Source organism: Pecten maximus, chromosome 7, assembly GCF_902652985.1.
Source record: "Pecten maximus chromosome 7, xPecMax1.1, whole genome shotgun sequence".
Lineage (NCBI taxonomy): Eukaryota > Metazoa > Mollusca > Bivalvia > Pectinida > Pectinidae > Pecten > Pecten maximus.
This window is the reverse complement of record NC_047021.1, coordinates 45,582,849-45,605,017: the sequence shown is the minus strand read 5'-3', so window position 1 is coordinate 45,605,017 and position 22,169 is coordinate 45,582,849. Positions and strand designations below refer to the sequence as shown.

General features: G+C 34.9%; 3 protein-coding genes across 6 annotated transcripts in view; 2 read left to right on the top strand and 1 right to left on the bottom strand.

Moving 5' to 3' along the window:
* The first annotated feature begins 2,166 nt into the window (after positions 1-2,166).
* Positions 2,167-6,419, top strand: LOC117330973. Its single transcript, XM_033889569.1, has 4 exons — positions 2,167-2,301; positions 3,508-3,534; positions 4,428-4,597; positions 6,308-6,419. The coding sequence occupies exons 1-4, from the start codon at positions 2,238-2,240 to the stop codon at positions 6,314-6,316; spliced, it is 270 nt and encodes an 89-aa protein (XP_033745460.1). The 5' UTR covers positions 2,167-2,237; the 3' UTR covers positions 6,317-6,419.
* A 343-nt stretch (positions 6,420-6,762) lies between these two features.
* Positions 6,763-22,169, bottom strand: part of LOC117330971 (nuclear protein MDM1-like) — a gene marked incomplete at its 5' end in the record, with an annotated part of 50,214 nt that continues 34,807 nt past the window's right edge. For 2 of the 4 annotated variants that reach the window (XM_033889565.1, XM_033889566.1), the window contains 3 exon segments: positions 15,300-16,956; positions 19,081-19,176; positions 20,181-20,325. In XM_033889565.1, coding sequence (XP_033745456.1) covers positions 16,823-16,956; positions 19,081-19,176; positions 20,181-20,325 — 375 coding nt within the window. In that variant the 3' untranslated portion in view covers positions 15,300-16,822. 4 annotated transcript variants of the gene reach the window in all.
* LOC117330975 lies at positions 10,760-15,194 on the top strand. Its single transcript, XM_033889570.1, has 4 exons — positions 10,760-10,894; positions 12,101-12,127; positions 13,020-13,189; positions 14,904-15,194. The coding sequence occupies exons 1-4, from the start codon at positions 10,831-10,833 to the stop codon at positions 14,910-14,912; spliced, it is 270 nt and encodes an 89-aa protein (XP_033745461.1). The 5' UTR covers positions 10,760-10,830; the 3' UTR covers positions 14,913-15,194.

Sequence of the window (22,169 nt, the reverse complement as noted above, 5' to 3'; positions counted from 1 at the left end):
AAAAAAATAAATAGTGAAATACGAATACCAAAAATGATCTGTGAAATACGAATACCAAGATAATCTGTGAAATCAGAATAGCAATATAATCTGTGAAATAGGAACAGCCAAAAATAATCTGTGATATATGAATACCAAAAAATCATCAGTGAAATAAGAATACAAAAAATAATCATACGAAAACGAGGAATACCATAAAATGTCAAAGTAAGAATGCCAAAAAAAAAAAAAATAAAATAAAAACGTATCCAATGCTGTTGTAAGGTCGCTGTACATCGTATGCTTGTCTATGTCATGATAATTACGAAAATGTTTGTATTGTTCCCTATATGCTTGTTTTGCATTTGGATGAAATAAAAACTAACTAACTTTGTGTGGCTGGGTAGACTTTTACACATAGAAATATGCCGTCAATATTATTCAAAAATAGGAAAATATTAGATAATAAAAAACAAAATGAAATATTTAAATATCGACCATATATGTAGATTATATTTGTAATGCCTTTTACGAACACACAATTCGGTTTCTTACCTCGAGCATCGCCACCTAGGGCCACGAGAAAAAGTACAGCAGCGACAAACAACTCCATGATGAGACCTGACGCACTTTTGGCTGTGATGCGGACGAGTCCCTTAAGCGTGTGTCACATGCATCGTCGTGTGCAATTTATATACAGGTGCATGTTGTTAATCACTCTCAGAGGCTAAAGGTGTCCGTGTACACCCTAAGTCGCGTGCTATGGTCGCTAACTATCGGTCTGATGCATGTTTACATACGTAACAAACTTGTTGACATGTATAAATTATGTGTTACTCTAAAAACTGGATTTAAATTTACATTAAAAAACACGTCGAAATCTGGATATGAAACTATAATAAGTCGAAATGTAGATGTGATGCAGCAATAAGTCGTCATCTAGATTTGAAACTATGCAATAAGTCGTCATCTGGATCTGAAACTATGCAATAAGTCGAAATCTATATTCGAAACTATGCAATAAGTCAAAATCTAGACTTGAAACTATGCAATAAGTCAAAATCTAGATTTGAAATGATGCAATAAGTCAAAATATATATATCAGCAACAAAAAGTCGAAATCTAGATTTGAAACTATGCAATAAGTCGAAGTCTAGATATGAGGCTACAATAAGTCGAAATCTAGATATTGAACTACAATAAGTTGTCTAGATTTGAGCTACAGTAAGTCGAAATCTAGATATATGGCTGCATAAGTTGAAATCTAGATATTGAACTACAATAAGTCGAAATCTGGATATTGAACTACAATAAGTTGAAATCTAGATAAAGAACTACATTAAGTTGAAATCTAGATATTGAACTAAAATAGGCCAAAATTCAGTCTCCAGATTTCTGTGTACACGTGTCTATATAGAATATCATCAGTGAACAGCGGTTTATACACAGAAAATTCTCTGAAACTACACATACCAAACAACTAGAATAAAATATTTTCATATTTAGATAACATTTATAAGTTTAGCCGGAGAGGATCATATGACTTATTTAAATCATTGTCAGAGATTAGTGTCTAAAAACAATTGTGTCGGTGCACTTTGACCCAGGTAAGATTGCGTTATTCTGGGGGTCGGAGTAGCTAGCCATACTCATACCGCTATCTCCACGGTAAAAAAAAAGTGTTTTCTATGTCAAATACAATTGTAAAAAAATGTTTATGATAATATATGATAAAACATAAGCAATTATTCACACTTCTCTAATCACATGAGGTTTGCTTTTGATAATATCTATAAGATAACGGTACAGATTTAAATACTAAAAAAGTAGCGAGATCTAAGCTTGGACCGGCCGAAACCTTTCATCAATTTGGTCGTCTCGATGCAGAAAAAAGTAGTTGATCGTCTACACAACTAATTCTTAACCGAACTAGACATCTTTAATGCCTGTTTTAATTTCAACAATATCAAACTTCTTAATTAAAGAAGGGCGATATCCTTCTCGGCCGCTTTTGTTTAAATATTTGTCGCTTATCAAACAGAGCGCCAGTGTTGTTAATGCTTTTGAGTTGACAGAGGCTTTTTATGCCATAGAGATGCAAAACTTTTGAATACCTAGGGTGGAGCCCAAGGCTTCTTGTGACGTAGGAACCTAGAAAGGCGTGACACTTATATAAATCAGGCGCGCGACAGTTCTCTCTTGCCGTGCCAACACGACTGAGGGGAGCAGATAGCACCGTTTAAATTTTAATCACAATCATGAAGGTCTTAATAATTGCGACTTGTGTTGCTTTAACTCTCGCTGTTCCGTCTCCTCTGAGAGGTGAGTCTTATTTATTATCCACAGATATTATAAAATAGGGACAATTATTATTTAGTTTGCTTAAGAAATTAAAACAAACATATTCTGTATGCACGTGTCATTTAAGCGTCCATCGCCATTGATTACTGTAAATGTGCAATTTTCCGCGGTGATCTTATTTTAGCATTTTTTGCGCCGGATGAATTGCGCTAAATTATGATTGCACTTATTATAGTATATATGTGCTGTTCCTACAGAAAATATGAGAAAGCGCTAATTTGTTGTAACATGCAAATGCGCCAAAATTTGATTACGCCACAATTAGTACGTTTGCAGTAATAGTATTATTTACAGAACGTGGTCGATAATTTTACCAGACTGAAGTTTTATTTCTGTTTTGATAATGATGTCATCTTTCAGTTTTAGAAATATTTTATTAACACCAAACAAATATAAGTAAAACAAATATATTAACTAATTAAAAAATACAGAGAACTTGTTTATATTTACTTCTAGTTACTAGAGGTCCCATGGTATTGTGTATACATATGTACTTCATGTACATGCATATTCAGAAGTACATATGTAATTTAAAGAAAGAAAAGAAAAAAACGGCAAAGGTCAAAGGTCAAAGGGATTCTTGGGTAAAGTATGTGCATATAGAGCATGGCAGGCTATATTTCAAGGAAACATTTCCATTTTCTTCAATTAGTTCAAAACTTCCTTCTTACGAAGATGATATAACTGGTGCTAATACATGTATAGTTCCGGACGAGGAAATGGTATTTGATGACTTGTTCAGTGTGTTGAGACTCAAAGATTTGTGAAGGCATCTAATCTTATATGTACATATTTATTTTTATCAAAATTTATTCTGGGGGATTCATTTAAATCAATGGAAAAATCTATTTAAAAAAAAGTGAACTTATATCCTTTCTACAGGGGCCCGGTTTCGGGATTCTGAGTAAGATATAACATCAGTTAACAACCACAACACTGTAAATTAAGTATTCATATACATTCTGAAACCTTATAAAAATTCGGGGTTATCGATACCTTCTGAAACCTCTAATTTCTGTATGAATCATTTCTGTTGATAAAGTTTTGTTAATTGTATTTAAATTATTTCTGTTGGCCGAGTTTTTCATTACGTCGCTTTTAAGAATGTATATTTTGACATGATGATTAACTAGAAGTATTAACAAAAATCAATTAATTTTATTGCAGAAAAGCGACAAGTGCCGAACTGTGTCAGTAAGTATTGAAGTCACAATCAGAAACCAAACCCTTTTAAACGGGGGATTTGGCTAGAAATGGGCGCAAACATTATTACTACAAATTCTGTCTATGATCTTTTAAGAAATTATGTTAGAAATTATTGTTGTTCTACCTTGACAAATGCTCGCGTACATTGTCAAATGTTTAGAAATGATTTCACAGTAAGCCAGTATTCTTTCAAATATTTCATAAGAGATTCTCAATGGTGGCGAGAGATGGACGACCAGTTTGGCGAAAGATAAATTTTGTGTAGAACAGGCAATACAAAAATACCAATCGAAAGTGGTAGATGGTCTTATATACCACGTGAAAATAGAATATGCACTTTATGTAATTTAAGAGAAATAGGCGACCAATTTCATTATTTATTTAACAACAACTTATACTCAATAGCAGACGGAAATATATGTCTAGATATTATTATGATAGAACAAATACATTTAAATTTCATACATTATTCAATTACGTAACTCAATATGATCTTATTTCACTGGCTAAATTTATTATTGATATAAATGAGATAATTAATTCACAATACTGATGTCCATCCTGTTTTACCATGTATCATTGTTATCATTTGTTATTGTTCATATTCTCTACACTGGACAGTTTATGAGAAGAAACAATTCCCATTGTCATTGGTGGCAAATAGCGACAGATTATCATTTTGGTAGAAGATGAACATTTTAGAATATGACATATTGTTTAGATTCTGATGCATATTTTAGGTTATCGTATTTTGACCGTCAGTAATATCTGGGTATATACTTTTTATTTTTATTATTTGTTTGTTTGTTTACGGCCCATCTCCTATTGGACCGCCAGTGTATCACTTTTGCTGAGCACACATACATTTTTTTTTTATTTAGATACATTCCAGAATGTGCCTAACCCTTGTACGTCCAACTCTAACCGAGTTTACTTCCCCCACCCCTTGGACAATACAAAATTCCTGCAGTGTGACCGGTTCGGTAGAATGTACATCGTCCAATGTCCAGCTGGGGAGCTCTACAACCAGGCGACAACCTCGTGTATCACGGTATTTATCACCATAGACAGTGTCTGTAGGTCAATTATAGTTCAAGGTCAATTCGAAAAAGAGGCTCATGGGCCTTAAAAGTCACCCGAGTTCTGAAATACTGCATACTGATAGTTGATGTTTTCGGTTTTATATTAAGAATCTAATACATTTGACAAGTGTGACCTTGAAGGAAGGTCAAGGTCATTCAATTGGACAAACTCAAACTTGAAAGCATACCACTGTTCCACTGTCATGACCTTCACCTCTTGCAACTGGTTATTGGGCATTTTTTTTTAAAGATTTCATTACATTTGACCTCTGTGACCTTGAAAGTACATACCGGTAAAGGTCATTCATTTGTACAACTTAGATAGTCCTTCATCCCAGCATGAAACTGGCCCGATATCATGGCTATGGGCCTGTTGGATATAAAGAAGTCATTTAAAGATTTAAACATATTTGACAACTGTGACCTTGCAAATAGGTCAAGGTCATTCAATTGAACAACTTTGGTAGCATATCATACCAGCTTACTACTGGCAAAAAAAACAGGACACTGGGCCCCTTAGTTACATGACTGGTTTGTCCAGTTCGACTGACTTTTTTTCTGATGGTCCTCCTCTACTTTACGGTCTTTTTTCACTCTTGACCACAGGGGCTTGGCACGATTTTCCAAACAATAGTCCATATATATGTATTATAGTGTCTATAATACATATAAATAGACTATCGTTTGGAAACTTGTGCCAAGCCCCTGTGCTCTGGACCTTACCTCATCCCTCTGTTGCCTTCTTCCACTGTTGAAAAGTGCACCACCTGGCCAATCATGCCCAATAAGTATGACATGCTTTCGGCTTGGTCCATTGGTGGTGATGACAACTATCTTGTTCTTGTCTGGATGCCAGCCCCATTGACTCTAATATCTGATAATTCCCACAAACATGACTTCACCTTCAATTCCACAATGGATGATTTATCATACAGTTCAACAAAAGTAAACCCTGGTTGGGCTCGCAGCCATATCATGAAACTGTTCACCGATTTCTCTACTCCTTTGGCAATGGTGATGGGAACCTCGTAATCTAATACATTTGACCAGTGTGACCATGAAGGAAGGTTAATGCCATTCAGTTGAAGAAACTTTTCAGCCTGTTATCAAAGTATGTCACTGTCCAGTATCATGACCCTGCCCCTCTTGCAATTGGTTATTAAGAAGTCTTTTAAAGATTTTATCACATTTGACCTCTGTGACTTTAAAGTATATAAAGGACATTCATTTGCACAACTTGGGTAGCCCTTCATCCCAGCCTGCTACTGGCCAAAAATCATGACACTGGGCCACTAGCAATTGGTTATTGAGAAGTTGTTTGAATATTCTATCACATTTGACTCTATATTGGTAAACCCGGGCCTTGTAGGGTATAATAGACCAATGTAAGGGTATTAAAACCCAGTATTTGTTTTCCTGAAAATACGGAAAAAAACATATCAACCCTCGCACAAAGCTTCCATCTACTTTTTTCATCCGTGATTTATCTTGGGACAATGTGTTCTTGTCGGGGATATTATGAGAGAGGGATTCATCGAACCACTTCTCTAAGCTTGGGTTATTGACTAATGTTAAAATCTCCTTACCTTACACCTTTACTTGCAGATAAATTACTCATTAAACTACGATCAAACCATTCATAATTAGTAATATATAACCTTTTTTGTCTTTGTTTTCAGGTGGCATGATCACTGGAGCAACTAACCCCTGTCTTGGACAAGTAGTAACAAACACCGGCCTCTTCTTCTCTCACCCTGATCCCAACAAATTTATCCAATGTGATATCGCCGGTGATGCCTATGTTCTCTCTTGTCCTTCTGGCCTTGTTTGGAATGAATACAGCAAAACTTGTGTCTCTCCATACCTGGTGGCTGGCTCAAGTGGGTAGTCTCCCCTTAACTAGTGAATGACTTCATGGGTCTCGCACTGCTCATTTTTACATGTATTTATGCGTCACCAATAAAAATATTGTTATTGTAAACAGTAATTGTTTTATTGTATAATAAATTTCTTACATTTTCTTTTCAAAATTATTTGGATAGAATCCTAAGCCATTTTAAACTCAAAAGAAAACAAACAAGATTTTCACTGATAAATGTTAAAAAAAAAAAAGAGAGAGAGAAAACAACACAGATTTAAATGTCAATTATTATCATGATTTTTAATCTCTCAAAATAAAACCTTTTCCATCAAAATATACAAATAAATAAAAGAGAGAATATTTCAAGAATACATTTTCACTTCCATATGTATCTAGCATACTAACATATGAAACAAGACTCATCTAACAATCTACAATTTGGAGAAGAGTTTTAAGACCATTTATCTGTTTTCTCAATAAACGTTTATATCAACAATTTACCAACAGGTAACAAAAACTCTACCTATTATCACAGACAACAGACCTATATATAGGTCTAATACTTAGGTAAACAATAAAATAGACAATGTCATTGTTCTACACTCAGTGTCCTATTAAGGCAGTGTCCTGATTAGACAGTTTCCTGATTAGACAGTGTCCATAGCTGATGGTGTCCAGACAAGATGTAGTCCTGGTCAGAGTGACTATTACTCCAGTATAAAGGTCAGACAGTGTCCAAACAACGATCTTGAAAGCATGATTCAAGACAACATTTTCTTCACTTCGCCAATTTTTACAGTTCTAGCATTAATGTCCGGAAACACCGAAACTTTATAAAAGATACAAATTCACTCTCTTAAATGAAATCTAATACACATTTTTTGACAGGAGATTTCCCCACTCTTGAAATTCTCCTTTTCACTCTTGCGGAAAAACATAATAAAGCAAAATGATATCTGGTATTTCTGCATTAAATTTCCTTAAAATAGGCTTGATCAAATTACAATGTACATTGTACAAGCAAATATTTTACCTACAAACAAAATATGCAGTTTACACTGAAAACAAAATACAATGCATATATTTTTTGTAGAAAACAAGGTGATGTACTTTTTTGTACAGTATACAAATGTAACAGAACGCATGATTAATTAAATTTAAATCACTGCCTCCGCTAGGGATTGAACCCTGGACCTCTGGCTTACTCTGCTCAACCGATCGGGCCAAAGAGAAGATCTCTCTAGCCGAGCGGTATATTGTGGCTAGTATTTACCAGGGTTACACAAAAACAAACCAATCACTTACAGGTAATATGTAAACAAATTACATAATATACATATATAGCTCAGCAGTTTATACATAGGTGGGACTACCATATTACCTAAAATGGACATATAACAGTTAAAACTTAAATAAGAAGAAATGTTCATTAATTTTGAACTACACTGTATTTCCTAAAAGACAGACCTTGGGGCGTGTCAAAAACTTGATATCACTTTATACGGATGACTCGCGGCATTTTAAGACGGTATATAGGGTAATCATTCAATGCAGTTTGTTTCAATGCATTGTACAATTTAAAACAAATATTTGGTCAAAAGATCGACCAGCCGATTGTTTTAGAAATATTGAAAGTAGTTTTCAGTGGTTATCAGTTCCGACCAGAGGGATTTACACTATACAGATAGGCCGAGGTTTGGAAATTCAAATGACATAATCGGATATTTTTTTCGATTAAATTGGATGGTTAATAATTAGTGAAATGAACCAGGAATACCACGAAAATAAGAGTACTATAAGATAAGAATATCATAAAATAAGAACAAAATAGCAAGAATTCGGTCATAATGAGAAAAGAAACTTTAAAATCATAATGTCAGAAAACAAAAAAATAAATAGTGAAATACGAATACCAAAAATAATCTGTGAAATACGAATACCTAAAATGATCTGTGAAACACGAATACCTAAAATGATCTGTGAAATACGAATACCAAAAATGATCTGTGAAATACGAATACCTAAAATGATCTGTGAAATACGAATACCTAAAATGATCTGTGAAATACGAATACCTAAAATGATCTGTGAAATACGAATACCAAAAATGATCTGTGAAATACGAATATCAAGATAATCTGTGAAATACGAATACCAAGATAATCTGTGAAATCAGAATAGCAATATAATCTGTGAAATAGGAACAGCCAAAAATAATCTATGAAATATGAATAGCAAAATAATCTGTAAAAATAATCTGTGATATATGAATACAAAAGATAATCATACGAAAACGAGGAATTACCATAAAATGTCAAAGTAAGAATGCCAAAAAAAAATAATAATAATAAAATAAAAACGTATCCAATGCTCTTGTAATGTCGCTGTACATCGTATGCTTGTCTATGTCATGATAATTACGAAAATGTTTGTATTGTTCCCTATATGCTTGTTTTGCATTTGGATGAAATAAAAACTAACTAACTTTGTGTGGCTGGGTAGACTTTTACACATAGAAATATGCCGTCAATATTATTCAAAAATAGGAAAATATTAGATAATAAAAAACAAAATGAAATATTTAAATATCGACCATATATGTAGATTATATTTGTAATGCCTTTTACGAACACACAATTCGGTTTCTTACCTCGAGCATCGCCACCTAGGGCCACGAGAAAAAGTACAGCAGCGACAAACAACTCTATGATGAGACCTGACGCACTTTTGGCTGTGATGCGGACGAGTCCCTTAAGCGTGTGTCACATGCATCGTCGTGTGCAATTTATATACAGGTGCATGTTGTTAATCACTCTCAGAGGCTAAAGGTGTCCGTGTACACCCTAAGTCGCGTGCTATGGTCGCTAACTATCGGTCTGATGCATGTTTACATACGTAACAAACTTGTTGACATGTATAAATTATGTGTTACTCTAAAAACTGGATTTAAATTTACATTAAAAAACACGTCGAAATCTGGATATGAAACTATAATAAGTCGAAATGTAGATGTGATGCAGCAATAAGTCGTCATCTAGATTTGAAACTATGCAATAAGTCGTCATCTGGATCTGAAACTATGCAATAAGTCGAAATCTATATTCGAAACTATGCAATAAGTCAAAATCTAGACTTGAAACTATGCAATAAGTCAAAATCTAGATTTGAAATGATGCAATAAGTCAAAATATATATATCAGCAACAAAAAGTCGAAATCTAGATTTGAAACTATGCAATAAGTCGAAGTCTAGATATGAGGCTACAATAAGTCGAAATCTAGATATTGAACTACAATAAGTTGTCTAGATTTGAGCTACAGTAAGTCGAAATCTAGATATATGGCTGCATAAGTTGAAATCTAGATATTGAACTACAATAAGTCGAAATCTGGATATTGAACTACAATAAGTTGAAATCTAGATAAAGAACTACATTAAGTTGAAATCTAGATATTGAACTAAAATAGGCCAAAATTCAGTCTCCAGATTTCTGTGTACACGTGTCTATATAGAATATCATCAGTGAACAGCGGTTTATACACAGAAAATTCTCTGAAACTACACATACCAAACAACTAGAATAAAATATTTTCATATTTAGATAACATTTATAAGTTTAGCCGGAGAGGATCATATGACTTATTTAAATCATTGTCAGAGATTAGTGTCTAAAAACAATTGTGTCGGTGCACTTTGACCCAGTAAGATCGCGTTATTCTGGGGGTCGGAGTAGCTAGCCATACTCATACCGCTATCTCCACGGTAAAAAAAAGTGTTTTCTATGTCAAATACAATTGTAAAAAAATGTTTATGATAATATATGATACAACATAAGCAATTATTCACACTTCTCTAATCACATGAGGTTTGCTTTTGATAATATCTATAAGATAACGGTAGAGTTTGAAATGCCGAGATCTAAGCTTGGAACGGCCGAAACCTTTCATCTATTTTGTCGTCTCGATACAGAAAAAAAGTAGTTGATCGTCTACACAACTAATTCTTAACCGAACTAGACATCTTTAATGCCTGTTTTAATTTCAACAATATCAAACTTCTTAATTAAAGAAGGGCGATATCCTTCTCGGCCGCTTTTGTTTAAATATTTGTCGCTTATCAAACAGAGCGCCAGTGTTGTTAATGCTTTTGAGTTGACAGAGGCTTTTTATGCCATAGAGATGCAAAACGTTTGAATACCTAGGGTGGAGCCCAAGGCTTCTTGTGACGTAGGAACCTAGAAAGGCGTGACACTTATATAAATCAGGCGCGCGACAGTTCTCTCTTGCCGTGCCAACACGACTGAGGGGAGCAGATAGCACCGTTTAAATTTTAATCACAATCATGAAGGTCTTAATAATTGCGACTTGTGTTGCTTTAACTCTCGCTGTTCCGTCTCCTCTGAGAGGTGAGTCTTATTTATTATCCACAGATATTATAAAATAGGGACAATTATTATTTAGTTTGCTTAAGAAATTAAAACAAACATATTCTGTATGCACGTGTCATTTAAGCGTCCATCGCCATTGATTACTGTAAATGTGCAATTTTCCGCGGTGATCTTATTTTAGCATTTTTTGCGCCGGATGAATTGCGCTAAATTATGATTGCACTTATTATAGTATATATGTGCTGTTCCTACAGAAAATATGAGAAAGCGCTAATTTGTTGTAACATGCAAATGCGCCAAAATTTGATTACGCCACAATTAGTACGTTTGCAGTAATAGTATTATTTACAGAACGTGGTCGATAATTTTACCAGACTGAAGTTTTATTTCTGTTTTGATAATGATGTCATCTTTCAGTTTTAGAAATATTTTATTAACACCAAACAAATATAAGTAAAACAAATATATTAACTAATTAAAAAATACAGAGAACTTGTTTATATTTACTTCTAGTTACTAGAGGTCCCATGGTATTGTGTATACATATGTACTTCATGTACATGCATATTCAGAAGTACATATGTAATTTAAAGAAAGAAAAGAAAAAAACGGCAAAGGTCAAAGGTCAAAGGGATTCTTGGGTAAAGTATGTGCATATAGAGCATGGCAGGCTATATTTCAAGGAAACATTTCCATTTTCTTCAATTAGTTCAAAACTTCCTTCTTACGAAGATGATATAACTGGTGCTAATACATGTATAGTTCCGGACGAGGAAATGGTATTTGATGACTTGTTCAGTGTGTTGAGACTCAAAGATTTGTGAAGGCATCTAATCTTATATGTACATATTTATTTTTATCAAAATTTATTCTGGGGGATTCATTTAAATCAATGGAAAAATCTATTTAAAAAAAAGTGAACTTATATCCTTTCTACAGGGGCCCGGTTTCGGGATTCTGAGTAAGATATAACATCAGTTAACAACCACAACACTGTAAATTAAGTATTCATATACATTCTGAAACCTTATAAAAATTCGGGGTTATCGATACCTTCTGAAACCTCTAATTTCTGTATGAATCATTTCTGTTGATAAAGTTTTGTTAATTGTATTTAAATTATTTCTGTTGGCCGAGTTTTTCATTACGTCGCTTTTAAGAATGTATATTTTGACATGATGATTAACTAGAAGTATTAACAAAAATCAATTAATTTTATTGCAGAAAAGCGACAAGTGCCGAACTGTGTCAGTAAGTATTGAAGTCACAATCAGAAACCAAACCCTTTTAAACGGGGGATTTGGCTAGAAATGGGCGCAAACATTATTACTACAAATTCTGTCTATGATCTTTTAAGAAATTATGTTAGAAATTATTGTTGTTCTACCTTGACAAATGCTCGCGTACATTGTCAAATGTTTAGAAATGATTTCACAGTAAGCCAGTATTCTTTCAAATATTTCATGAGATTCTCAATGGTGGCGAGAGATGGACGACCAGTTTGGCGAAAGATAAATTTTGTGTAGAACAGGCAATACAAAAATACCAATCGAAAGTGGTAGATGGTCTTATATACCACGTGAAAATAGAATATGCACTTTATGTAATTTAAGAGAAATAGGCGACCAATTTCATTATTTATTTAACAACAACTTATACTCAATAGCAGACGGAAATATATGTCTAGATATTATTATGATAGACTTATTACATTTAAATTTCATACATTATTCAATTACGTAACTCAATATGATCTTATTTCACTGGCTAAATTTATTAATGATATAAATGAGATAATTAATTCACAATACTGATGTCCATCCTGTTTTACCATGTATCATTGTTATCATTTGTTATTGTTCATATTATCTACACTGAACAGTTTATGAGAAGAAACAATTCCCATTGTCATTGGTGGCAAATAGCGACAGATTATCATTTTGGTAGAAGATGAACATTTTAGAATATGACATATTGTTTAGATTCTGATGCATATTTTAGGTTATCGTATTTTGACCGTCAGTAATATCTGGGTATATACTTTTTATTTTTATTATTTGTTTGTTTGTTTACGGCCCATCTCCTATTGGACCGCCAGTGTATCACTTTTGCTGAGCACACATACATTTTTTTTTTTATTTAGATACATTCCAGAATGTGCCTAACCCTTGTACGTCCAACTCTAACCGAGTTTACTTCCCCCACCCCGGGGACAATACAAAATTCCTGCAGTGTGACCGGTTCGGTAGAATGTACATCGTCCAATGTCCAGCTGGGGAGCTCTACAACCAGGCGACAACCTCGTGTATCACGGTATTTATCACCATAGACAGTGTCTGTAGGTCAATTATAGTTCAAGGTCAATTCGAAAAAGAGGCTCATGGGCCTTAAAAGTCACCCGAGTTCTGAAATACTGCATACTGATAGTTGATGTTTTCGGTTTTATATTAAGAATCTAATACATTTGACAAGTGTGACCTTGAAGGAAGGTCAAGGTCATTCAATTGGACAAACTCAAACTTGAAAGCATACCACTGTTCCCACTGTCATGACCTTCACCTCTTGCAACTGGTTATTGGGCATTTTTTTTTAAAGATTTCATTACATTTGACCTCTGTGACCTTGAAAGTACATACCGGTAAAGGTCATTCATTTGTACAACTTAGATAGTCCTTCATCCCAGCATGAAACTGGCCCGATATCATGGCTATGGGCCTGTTGGATATAAAGAAGTCATTTAAAGATTTAAACATATTTGACAACTGTGACCTTGCAAATAGGTCAAGGTCATTCAATTGAACAACTTTGGTAGCATATCATACCAGCTTACTACTGGCAAAAAAAACAGGACACTGGGCCCCTTAGTTACATGACTGGTTTGTCCAGTTCGACTGACTTTTTTTATGATGGTCCTCCTCTACTTTACGGCCTTTTTTCACTCTTGACCACAGGGGCTTGGCACGATTTTCCAAACAATAGTCCATATATATGTATTATAGTGTCTATAATACATATAAATAGACTATCGTTTGGAAACTTGTGCCAAGCCCCTGTGCTCTGGACCTTACCTCATCCCTCTGTTGCCTTCTTCCACTGTTGAAAAGTGCACCACGTGGCCAATCATGCCCAATAAGTATGACATGCTTTCGGCTTGGTCCATTGGTGGTGATGACAACTATCTTGTTCTTGTCTGGATGCCAGCCCCATTGACTCTAATATCTGATAATTCCCACAAACATGACTTCACCTTCAATTCCACAATGGATGATTTATCATACAGTTCAACAAAAGTAAACCCTGGTTGGGCTCGCAGCCATATCATGAAACTGTTCACTGATTTCTCTACTCCTTTGGCAATGGTGATGGGAACCTCGTAATCTAATACATTTGACCAGTGTGACCTTGAAGGAAGGTTAATGCCATTCAGTTGAACAAACTTTTCAGCCTGTTATCAAAGTATGTCACTGTCCAGTATCATGACCCTGTGCCTCTTGCAATTAATCGTTAAGAAGTCTTTTAAAGATTTTATCACATTTGACCTCTGTGACCTGAAAGTACATAAAGGACATTCATTTGAACAACTTTAGTAGCCCTTCAATATCCCAGCCTGCTACTGGCCAAAAATCATGACACTGGGCCACTAGCAATTGGTTATTGAGAAGTTGTTTGAATATTCTATCACATTTGACTCTATATTGGTAAACCCGGGCCTTGTAGGGTATAATAGACCAATGTAAGGGTATTAAAACCCAGTATTTGTTTTCCTGAAAATACGGGAAAAAACATATCAAACCTCGCACAAAGCTTCCATCTACTTTTTTCATCCGTGATTTATCTTGGGACAATGTGTTCTTGTCGGGGATATTATGAGAGAGGGATTCATCGAACCACTTCTCTAAGCTTGGGTTATTGACTAATGTTAAAATCTCCTTACCTTACACCTTTACTTGCAGATAAATTACTCATTAAACTACGATCAAACCATTCATGATTAGTAATATATAACCTTTTTTGTCTTTGTTTTCAGGTGGCATGATCACTGGAGCAACTAACCCCTGTCTTGGACAAGTAGTAACAAACACCGGCCTCTTCTTCTCTCACCCTGATCCCAATAAATTTATCCAATGTGATATCGCCGGTGATGCCTATGTTCTCTCTTGTCCTTCTGGCCTTGTTTGGAATGAATACAGCAAAACTTGTGTCTCTCCATACCTGGTGGCTGGCTCAAGTGGGTAGTCTCCCCTTAACTAGTGAATGACTTCATGGGTCTCGCACTGCTCATTTTTACATGTATTTATGCGTCACCAATAAAAATATTGTAATTGTAAACAGTTATTGTTTTATTGTATAATAAATTTCTTAGATTTTCTTTTCAAAATTATTTGGATAGAATCCTAAGCCATTTTAAACAAAACAACACAGATTTAAATGTCAATTATTATCATGATTTTTAATCTCTCAAAATAAAACCTTTTCCATCAAAATATACAAATAAATAAAAGAGAGAATATTTCAAGAATACATTTTCACTTCCAAATGTATCTAGCATACTAACATGACTCTTCTAACAATCTACAATTTGGAGAAGAGTTTTAAGACCATTTATCTGTTTTGACAATAAATGTTTATATCAACAATTTACCAACAGGTAACAAAAACTCTACCTATTATCACAGACAACAGACCTATATATAGGTCTAATACTTAGGTAAACAATAAAATAGACAATGTCATTGTTCTACACTCAGTGTCCTATTAAGGCAGTGTCCTGATTAGACAGTTTCCTGATTAGACAGTGTCCATAACTGATGGTGTCCAGACTAGATATAGTCCTGATCAGAGTGACTATTACTCCAGTATAAAGATCAGACAGTGTCCAAACAACGATCTTGAGAGCATGATTCAAGACAAAATTTTCTTCACTTCACCTATTTTCACAGTTCTAGCATTTATGTGTGGAAACTCCGAAACTTTATAAAAAATACAAATTCACTCTCTTAAATGAAATCTAATACATATTTTTTGACAGGAGATTTCCCCACTCTTGAAATTCTCCTTTTCACTCTTGCGGAAAAACATAATAAAGCAAAATGATATCTGGTATTTCTGCATTAAATTTCCTTAAAATAGGCTTGATCAAATTACAATGTACATTGTACAAGCAAATATTTTACCTACAAACAAAATATGCAGTTTACACTGAAAACAAAATACAATGTATATATTTTTTGTAGAAAACAAGGTGATGTACTTTTTTGTACAGTATACAAATGTAACAGAACGCATGATTAATTAAATTTAAATCACTGCCTCCGCTAGGGATTGAACCCTGGACCTCTGGCTTACTTGTCTTATGCTCAACCGATCGGGCCAAAGAGAAGATCTCTCTAGCCGAGCGGTATATTGTGGCTAGTATTTACCAGGGTTACACAAAAACAAACCAATTTACTTAATATGTAAGCAAATTACATAATAAAATTATACATATATAGCTCAGCAGTTTATACATAGGTGGGACTACCATATTACCTAAAATGGACATATAACAGTTAAAATCCCAGTCAAATGATTTATATCATTTACTGAAATAGCAAAATCCAAATTAAATGAAAAGAAATGTTAATTAATTTTGAACTACATTGTATTTCCTAAAAGATTAAGGTTAAAAGTTGAGAAGTTTCCGACTAAGAAATAAAATCTGATGGGATTTAAGCATACATTAAATCTTTCTAAAATATGTTACTTTCTGGACGGAATCATGATATGATTTTTTTAATAATAACATGTACATACAATTTAAGTATAAAATGTCTGTATAAAACTATCTTTAGCTTTCTATACGTAGTAAAACAGTTAAAAGATATGAAAATAGAAGTCGAGATTCTTGGTCAGGTTATAAATAGCAGAGTCTAGTACTACCGGTCGCTATAGAAACTAAATGTCTTCTCAGTGAGCTGCAACACCTGGCTTTCCCCAGAATTCCTCTTTACGCTTCCTGGCACGCTCCAGTGTCTCTGAAGCTAGCGAACAGCTGGAGGCAACGGACCGTGCAGATACGGAGAGTACATCATCATCTACATCTGTAAAATAAACGAGTGATTTACGATTAATTAATTTTAATACTAAAACTGTAAATCTGTAAAATAAACAAGTGATTTACGATTAAATAATATTAAAACTATATATCTGTGAAATTTACACTCCCCAACCAGAAGGAAAATTATATCATTGAAGTAGAGTGTCATGCACCGATAATAAGATTTATATATTATAAATCTGTGTTGTAATTAATTAATATAATTGTTCGTTTTGATTGTTGTAAATGTAAAGGTAAGAGAGAAACAAGTTATATCAATCGACATTAATCATGTTTGTTGGCTCAGATTAAGATGTTTGTTGGCTCAGATTAAGCGTGTGGGGTCTAACTGTACCTGTGGAAAAGTTAAACCCACATGGTCAAGCAGATGACCCCAAACCTTTCAATGTCAGAGCAAGAGAAATCGACCCCAGCTGCCTAGGTGAAAGGCAAGTCTGTAACCACTGTGCCATCAGACCACTCACTGATTGTTTGACAGACCCATTGCATTTGAATTGCAGGTGGTGATTTTTATGTGAATGAATTGAGGAATATTAATAATCTTAGAAAGCCATTATAATCAGAAGTTTAATCCAAATGAATCCCCTGGCAAGATGAACCTATATGCCTAAAGTAAGGAGTTTAAGTGACAAGAACAGCAGCAGATGAGGCTGTGAAAAACTTTGATGTAGGCCTAAGGTCAAAATATAGGTCAAAGTGACCTTCTTTTGGTACGTGACTCATTGTCTCACCGAGGTGAACCCATGACCCAAATATGAAGTTCCAATGATGATTAATGTAGGATATAGAGTCTGGACAATCTTTTTCTTTGATGTAGGTCAAAGATCAAAATGTAGGTCACAGTGACCTATTTTTGGAAATATCGTCACATTGCCTCAGGTAAACCCATGACCTAAATATGACAAGCAGTATAAGGGACAGAGCTTGGACAAGATAATATGTAGAAGGACAGACAGATTAGCCTTCATTCCAGCATGGGTCTGGCCTAATATCATCATGGAACTTTCAGATTTAAGAAATTATTTAAAGATTTCAATACATTGACTTTGTTTGTAATTTTGAAAACAGGCCAAATAAATTTGCAGTAGCAACAAAAGGGCTTAAAGCTTAACAGGTCCAAGGAAACTCAGGTTATAGCAAGAAATCTCAGTTTGAATGGACAACAACACAAACTAAATGTTTTCTCGCTGCCTATAAAATATATGTTTGTTATCATACACACCGAAAACGAGAAGCCTGAAACGCTGGAAATTAACACTAAAATTATTACAAATATGATTAAATCTTATTTGCAGTAAGAATGGAGGCCAAAAGCATCTGCAATACTCCAGGATATTAAAAAAAAAAAAAATAGCATCAAGTCATTGCAAGTGTTTCAAATCCCCTCACATGTACTCTCTAAATCATTCTGCTATTAATACGCCAACTTGTTTGAGTTATTGTCATATGTTATAATTATATGAAGTATAATCAAAATCCATTTTGAAATGAAGTCGCTAGAGCGGTGACAAAGATATTCTATAAACATAATTTGTCCTTGACCTTGGCAGCCTGAAACACGAACCCTGAATCTGTTGGTTATTAAAAAGTTGTCATTTAAATAGTTTGACATATTTGACCCCTGTGACCTTGAAAAGTCAGTCAAGGTTATTCAGTAAAACGAACTTAGTAGTCATTCACCCAAGCATATTACAAGCTAAAAATTTTCTTCCTGGGCTTCTTGGTGATTGTAGGAAGAAGTTGTTTAAAGATTTTAGTATATTTGACCCCTGTGACCTTGAATAAATGGCAAGATTATTCATTTAGTCAAACTTGGTACCCCTTTACCCCAGCATGAAACAGACCCAATATCAGGTCCCATGGTCTCTTGGTTATTGATAAGAAGTTTTTTAAGTGAAAAGGTGATGCAGCCAGACAGACGAACGACAGAAAAAAAAAAAATAAAAAATTCTAGACACAACATGGGGATACACACAATGTGGAAGGCAGGGTACGACAGTTGCGATGAGACTAATATGATGATGCAAATCTATCCTACTACCATAGGTTACTTGCAAGAGCTAGCATGCAACACGATTTGTGATACACATACAAGCCGTTGACTTACCACAAGCCTGAGTAGAGGACATGATGGGCTGGTTGTAGGTTAACCCGAACCCTTCCTTTATCGTAGCAGGGATACTGACGTCCCAATGCTTATTTACTACAAGAACATCACAGAAAAGACCGCTCAGATACAGGAAAGTTTTTAAAAAAAATTTGAATCTTTTTAATTTGTAGAAATATCCATCTGAACACACCTAAATAGCATTACTATCAAATTCGTTTTGTACGTTTTAGCCCGAATTTTGCCAAAATCTGCTTACTCGTTTATGACTTGTAGTGGTTTATAGAAAACAAGAGATGTCAGCAAGATCTTAGTGTCCACCATCAAATGACCTTTATTGGATCTCTGGATGACTTGTCAGTTTTCTTATTTTCTTTTCTTTTACTTAACCATTGGAAAACAAGAGGAACCTATGTATAAAATCTGAGAAAGATCAATGAAGAATTCTCTGAGAAATAGGGATAACAAACTTGATATTGTAACCCTACGTAGGTGGATACATGATACTGGATATTGATTATTGATACCGGATATTGATTATCGATACCGGATATTGATTATCGATACCGGATATTGATTATCGATACCGGATATTGATAATTAATACCTGATATTGATTATTGTTACCTGATATTGATTATTGATACCTGATATTGATTATTAATACCTGATATTGATTATTGATACCTGATATTGATTATCGATACCTGATATTGATTACTGATTCCTGATATTGATTTTTGATACCTGATATTGATTATTGATACCTGATATTGATTATTGATACCTAATATTAATTATCGATACCTGATATTGATTAATGATACCTGATATTGATTATCGATACTTAACATTGATTATTGATACCGGATATTGATTATCGATACCTGATATTGATTATTGATACCTGATTTTGATTATTGATACCTGATATTGATTATCAATACCTAATATGGATTGACGGACAGATGGACATCCCCCTCCCCCCCCCAACTTCTTAATGAAGGAATAAATATTACATTTAGTAAATAGCTGATGAAGAATTAATTACATTTAATTTAATCTCTTTGTTAGAATTTCCATTCTTTACAATGCTATACCTTGTTTCTTTAGTGGACTGTGTACATAGCTGGTCTGAAGTGGCAGGTCACATGAAACCTCATCGTCCCTTAAGTAATGTGTGTCACGAGAAGGCATACCAAAAGTGGGCGTCGGCTGTATCGGTCCTCGATTTACATCAACTGGCTGAAATGATACAATGTAAGCTATATGTTTTAACTGCATATGTATCAGATACTTTTTTCTTTCAATTTTCCTATTTTTTTTCTGATATTTGGTTTGGTTTACTTTAGTTAACGTCCTATTAACAGCCAGGGTCATTCAAAGACGTGACTGGTGTTAGAGATGGAGGAAAGCCAGAGTAACCGGAGAAAAACCACTGACCTACGGTCAGTACCAGGCAACTGCCCTCACAACCCAGAGGTGGAGAGCTAGTGATAAAGTGTTGGGACACCTTAACCACTCAGCCAACGTGGCCCCGTTTTTTTGTTTTTTGTTTTTCTCTGATATATTGTTCACTGCTCAATGACATAAGTGAAAGTGTTTATGGATTAGACATGATTTTCTTGTCTTTATTTTCATGAAAGTTCTTAATTAAATGTATTTATCAACAGAAAAATATTGTTAAAGACTTTTTCATTCATATCAATTTACATGCTTGATAATGTCCTTTCTGCAATGTTTCTTCCTGAAATCAAATAAATTGATCAGGACTCGAGTCATAAACTGAATCTCCCCCAAACTTGACAGAAATTTCCAGTCTGAAAGGGGATATTCTTGGTTATCAAGACTCTGCTGATGGATACAGGAGATTTCTCTGTCACATCCTCAAGCTAGCAAATCAATTATTGAGTTTTCTTCCATGATACTAACCCATTATCCAGGATGTACAATTTACACATGCGTTTGTTTACAAAACAAAAATTGTAGCACACAACACTGCCTGATTGTGCTATCGGTCATATCCTAGATTTGGTTGACAGAGAAATCACATCCAAGGGGTTGACAGAGAAGTTGTACCCTAGGGTTGACACAGAAATCATTCCCTAGGGGTTGACAGAGAAATCATTCCCTAGGGGTTGACAGAGAAATCATTCCCTAGGGGTTGAAAGAGAAATCATTCCCTGGGGGTTGACAGAGAAAGCATTCCCTAGGGGTTGACAGAGAAATCATTCCCTAGAGGTTGACAGAGAAATCACTCCCTAGGGGTTGACAGAGAAATCATTCCCTAGAGGTTGACAGAGAAATCACTCCCTAGGGGTTGACAGAGAAATCATTCCCTAGAGGTTGACAGAGAAATCACTACCTAGGGGTCGACAGAGAAATCATTCCCTAGAGGTTGACAGAGAAATCCTTCCCTGGGGGTTGACAAAGAAATCATACCCCAGAGGTTGACAGAGAAATCATTCCCTAGGGGTTGACAGAGAAATCACTCCCTAGGGGTTGACAGAGAAATCATTCCCTAGAGGTTGACAGAGAAATCATTCCCTAGGGGTTGACAGAGAAATCATTCCCTAGGGGTTGACAGAGAAATCACTCCCTAGGGGTTGACAGAGAAATCTTTCCCTAGGGGTTGACAGAGAAATCATTCCCTAGGGGTTGACAGAGAAATCACTCCCTAGGGGTTGACAGAGAAATCATACCCTAGGGGTTGACAGAGGAATCATACCCTAGGGGTTGACAGAGAAATCATCCCTAGGGGTTGACAGAGAAATCATTCCCTAGAGGTTGACAGAGAAATCATTCCCTAGGGGTTGACAGAGAAATCACTCCCTAGGGGTTGACAGAGAAATCACTCCCTAGGGGTTGACAGAGAAATCTTTCCCTAGGGGTTGACAGAGAAATCATTCCCTAGGGGTTGACAGAGAAATCACTCCCTAGGGGTTGACAGAGAAATCATACCCTAGGGGTTGACAGAGGAATCATACCCTAGGGGTTGACAGAGAAATCATCCCTAGGGGTTGACAGAGAAATCATTCCCTAGGGGTTGACAGAGAAATCTTTCCCTAGGGGTTGACAAAGAAATATTG

Excerpts from the sequence above, each read along its gene's own strand:
- LOC117330975 (XM_033889570.1), top strand. The coding sequence starts at position 10,831 with ATGAAGGTCTTAATAATTGCGACTTGTGTTGCTTTAACTCTCGCTGTT. Across the intron at positions 10,895-12,100 it reads TGTTCCGTCTCCTCTGAGAG|AAAAGCGACAAGTGCCGAAC; the intron begins GTGAGTCTTATT and ends ATTTTATTGCAG. Across the intron at positions 12,128-13,019 it reads ACAAGTGCCGAACTGTGTCA|ATACATTCCAGAATGTGCCT; the intron begins GTAAGTATTGAA and ends TTTTTTATTTAG.
- LOC117330973 (XM_033889569.1), top strand. The coding sequence starts at position 2,238 with ATGAAGGTCTTAATAATTGCGACTTGTGTTGCTTTAACTCTCGCTGTT. Across the intron at positions 2,302-3,507 it reads TGTTCCGTCTCCTCTGAGAG|AAAAGCGACAAGTGCCGAAC; the intron begins GTGAGTCTTATT and ends ATTTTATTGCAG. Across the intron at positions 3,535-4,427 it reads ACAAGTGCCGAACTGTGTCA|ATACATTCCAGAATGTGCCT; the intron begins GTAAGTATTGAA and ends TTTTTTATTTAG.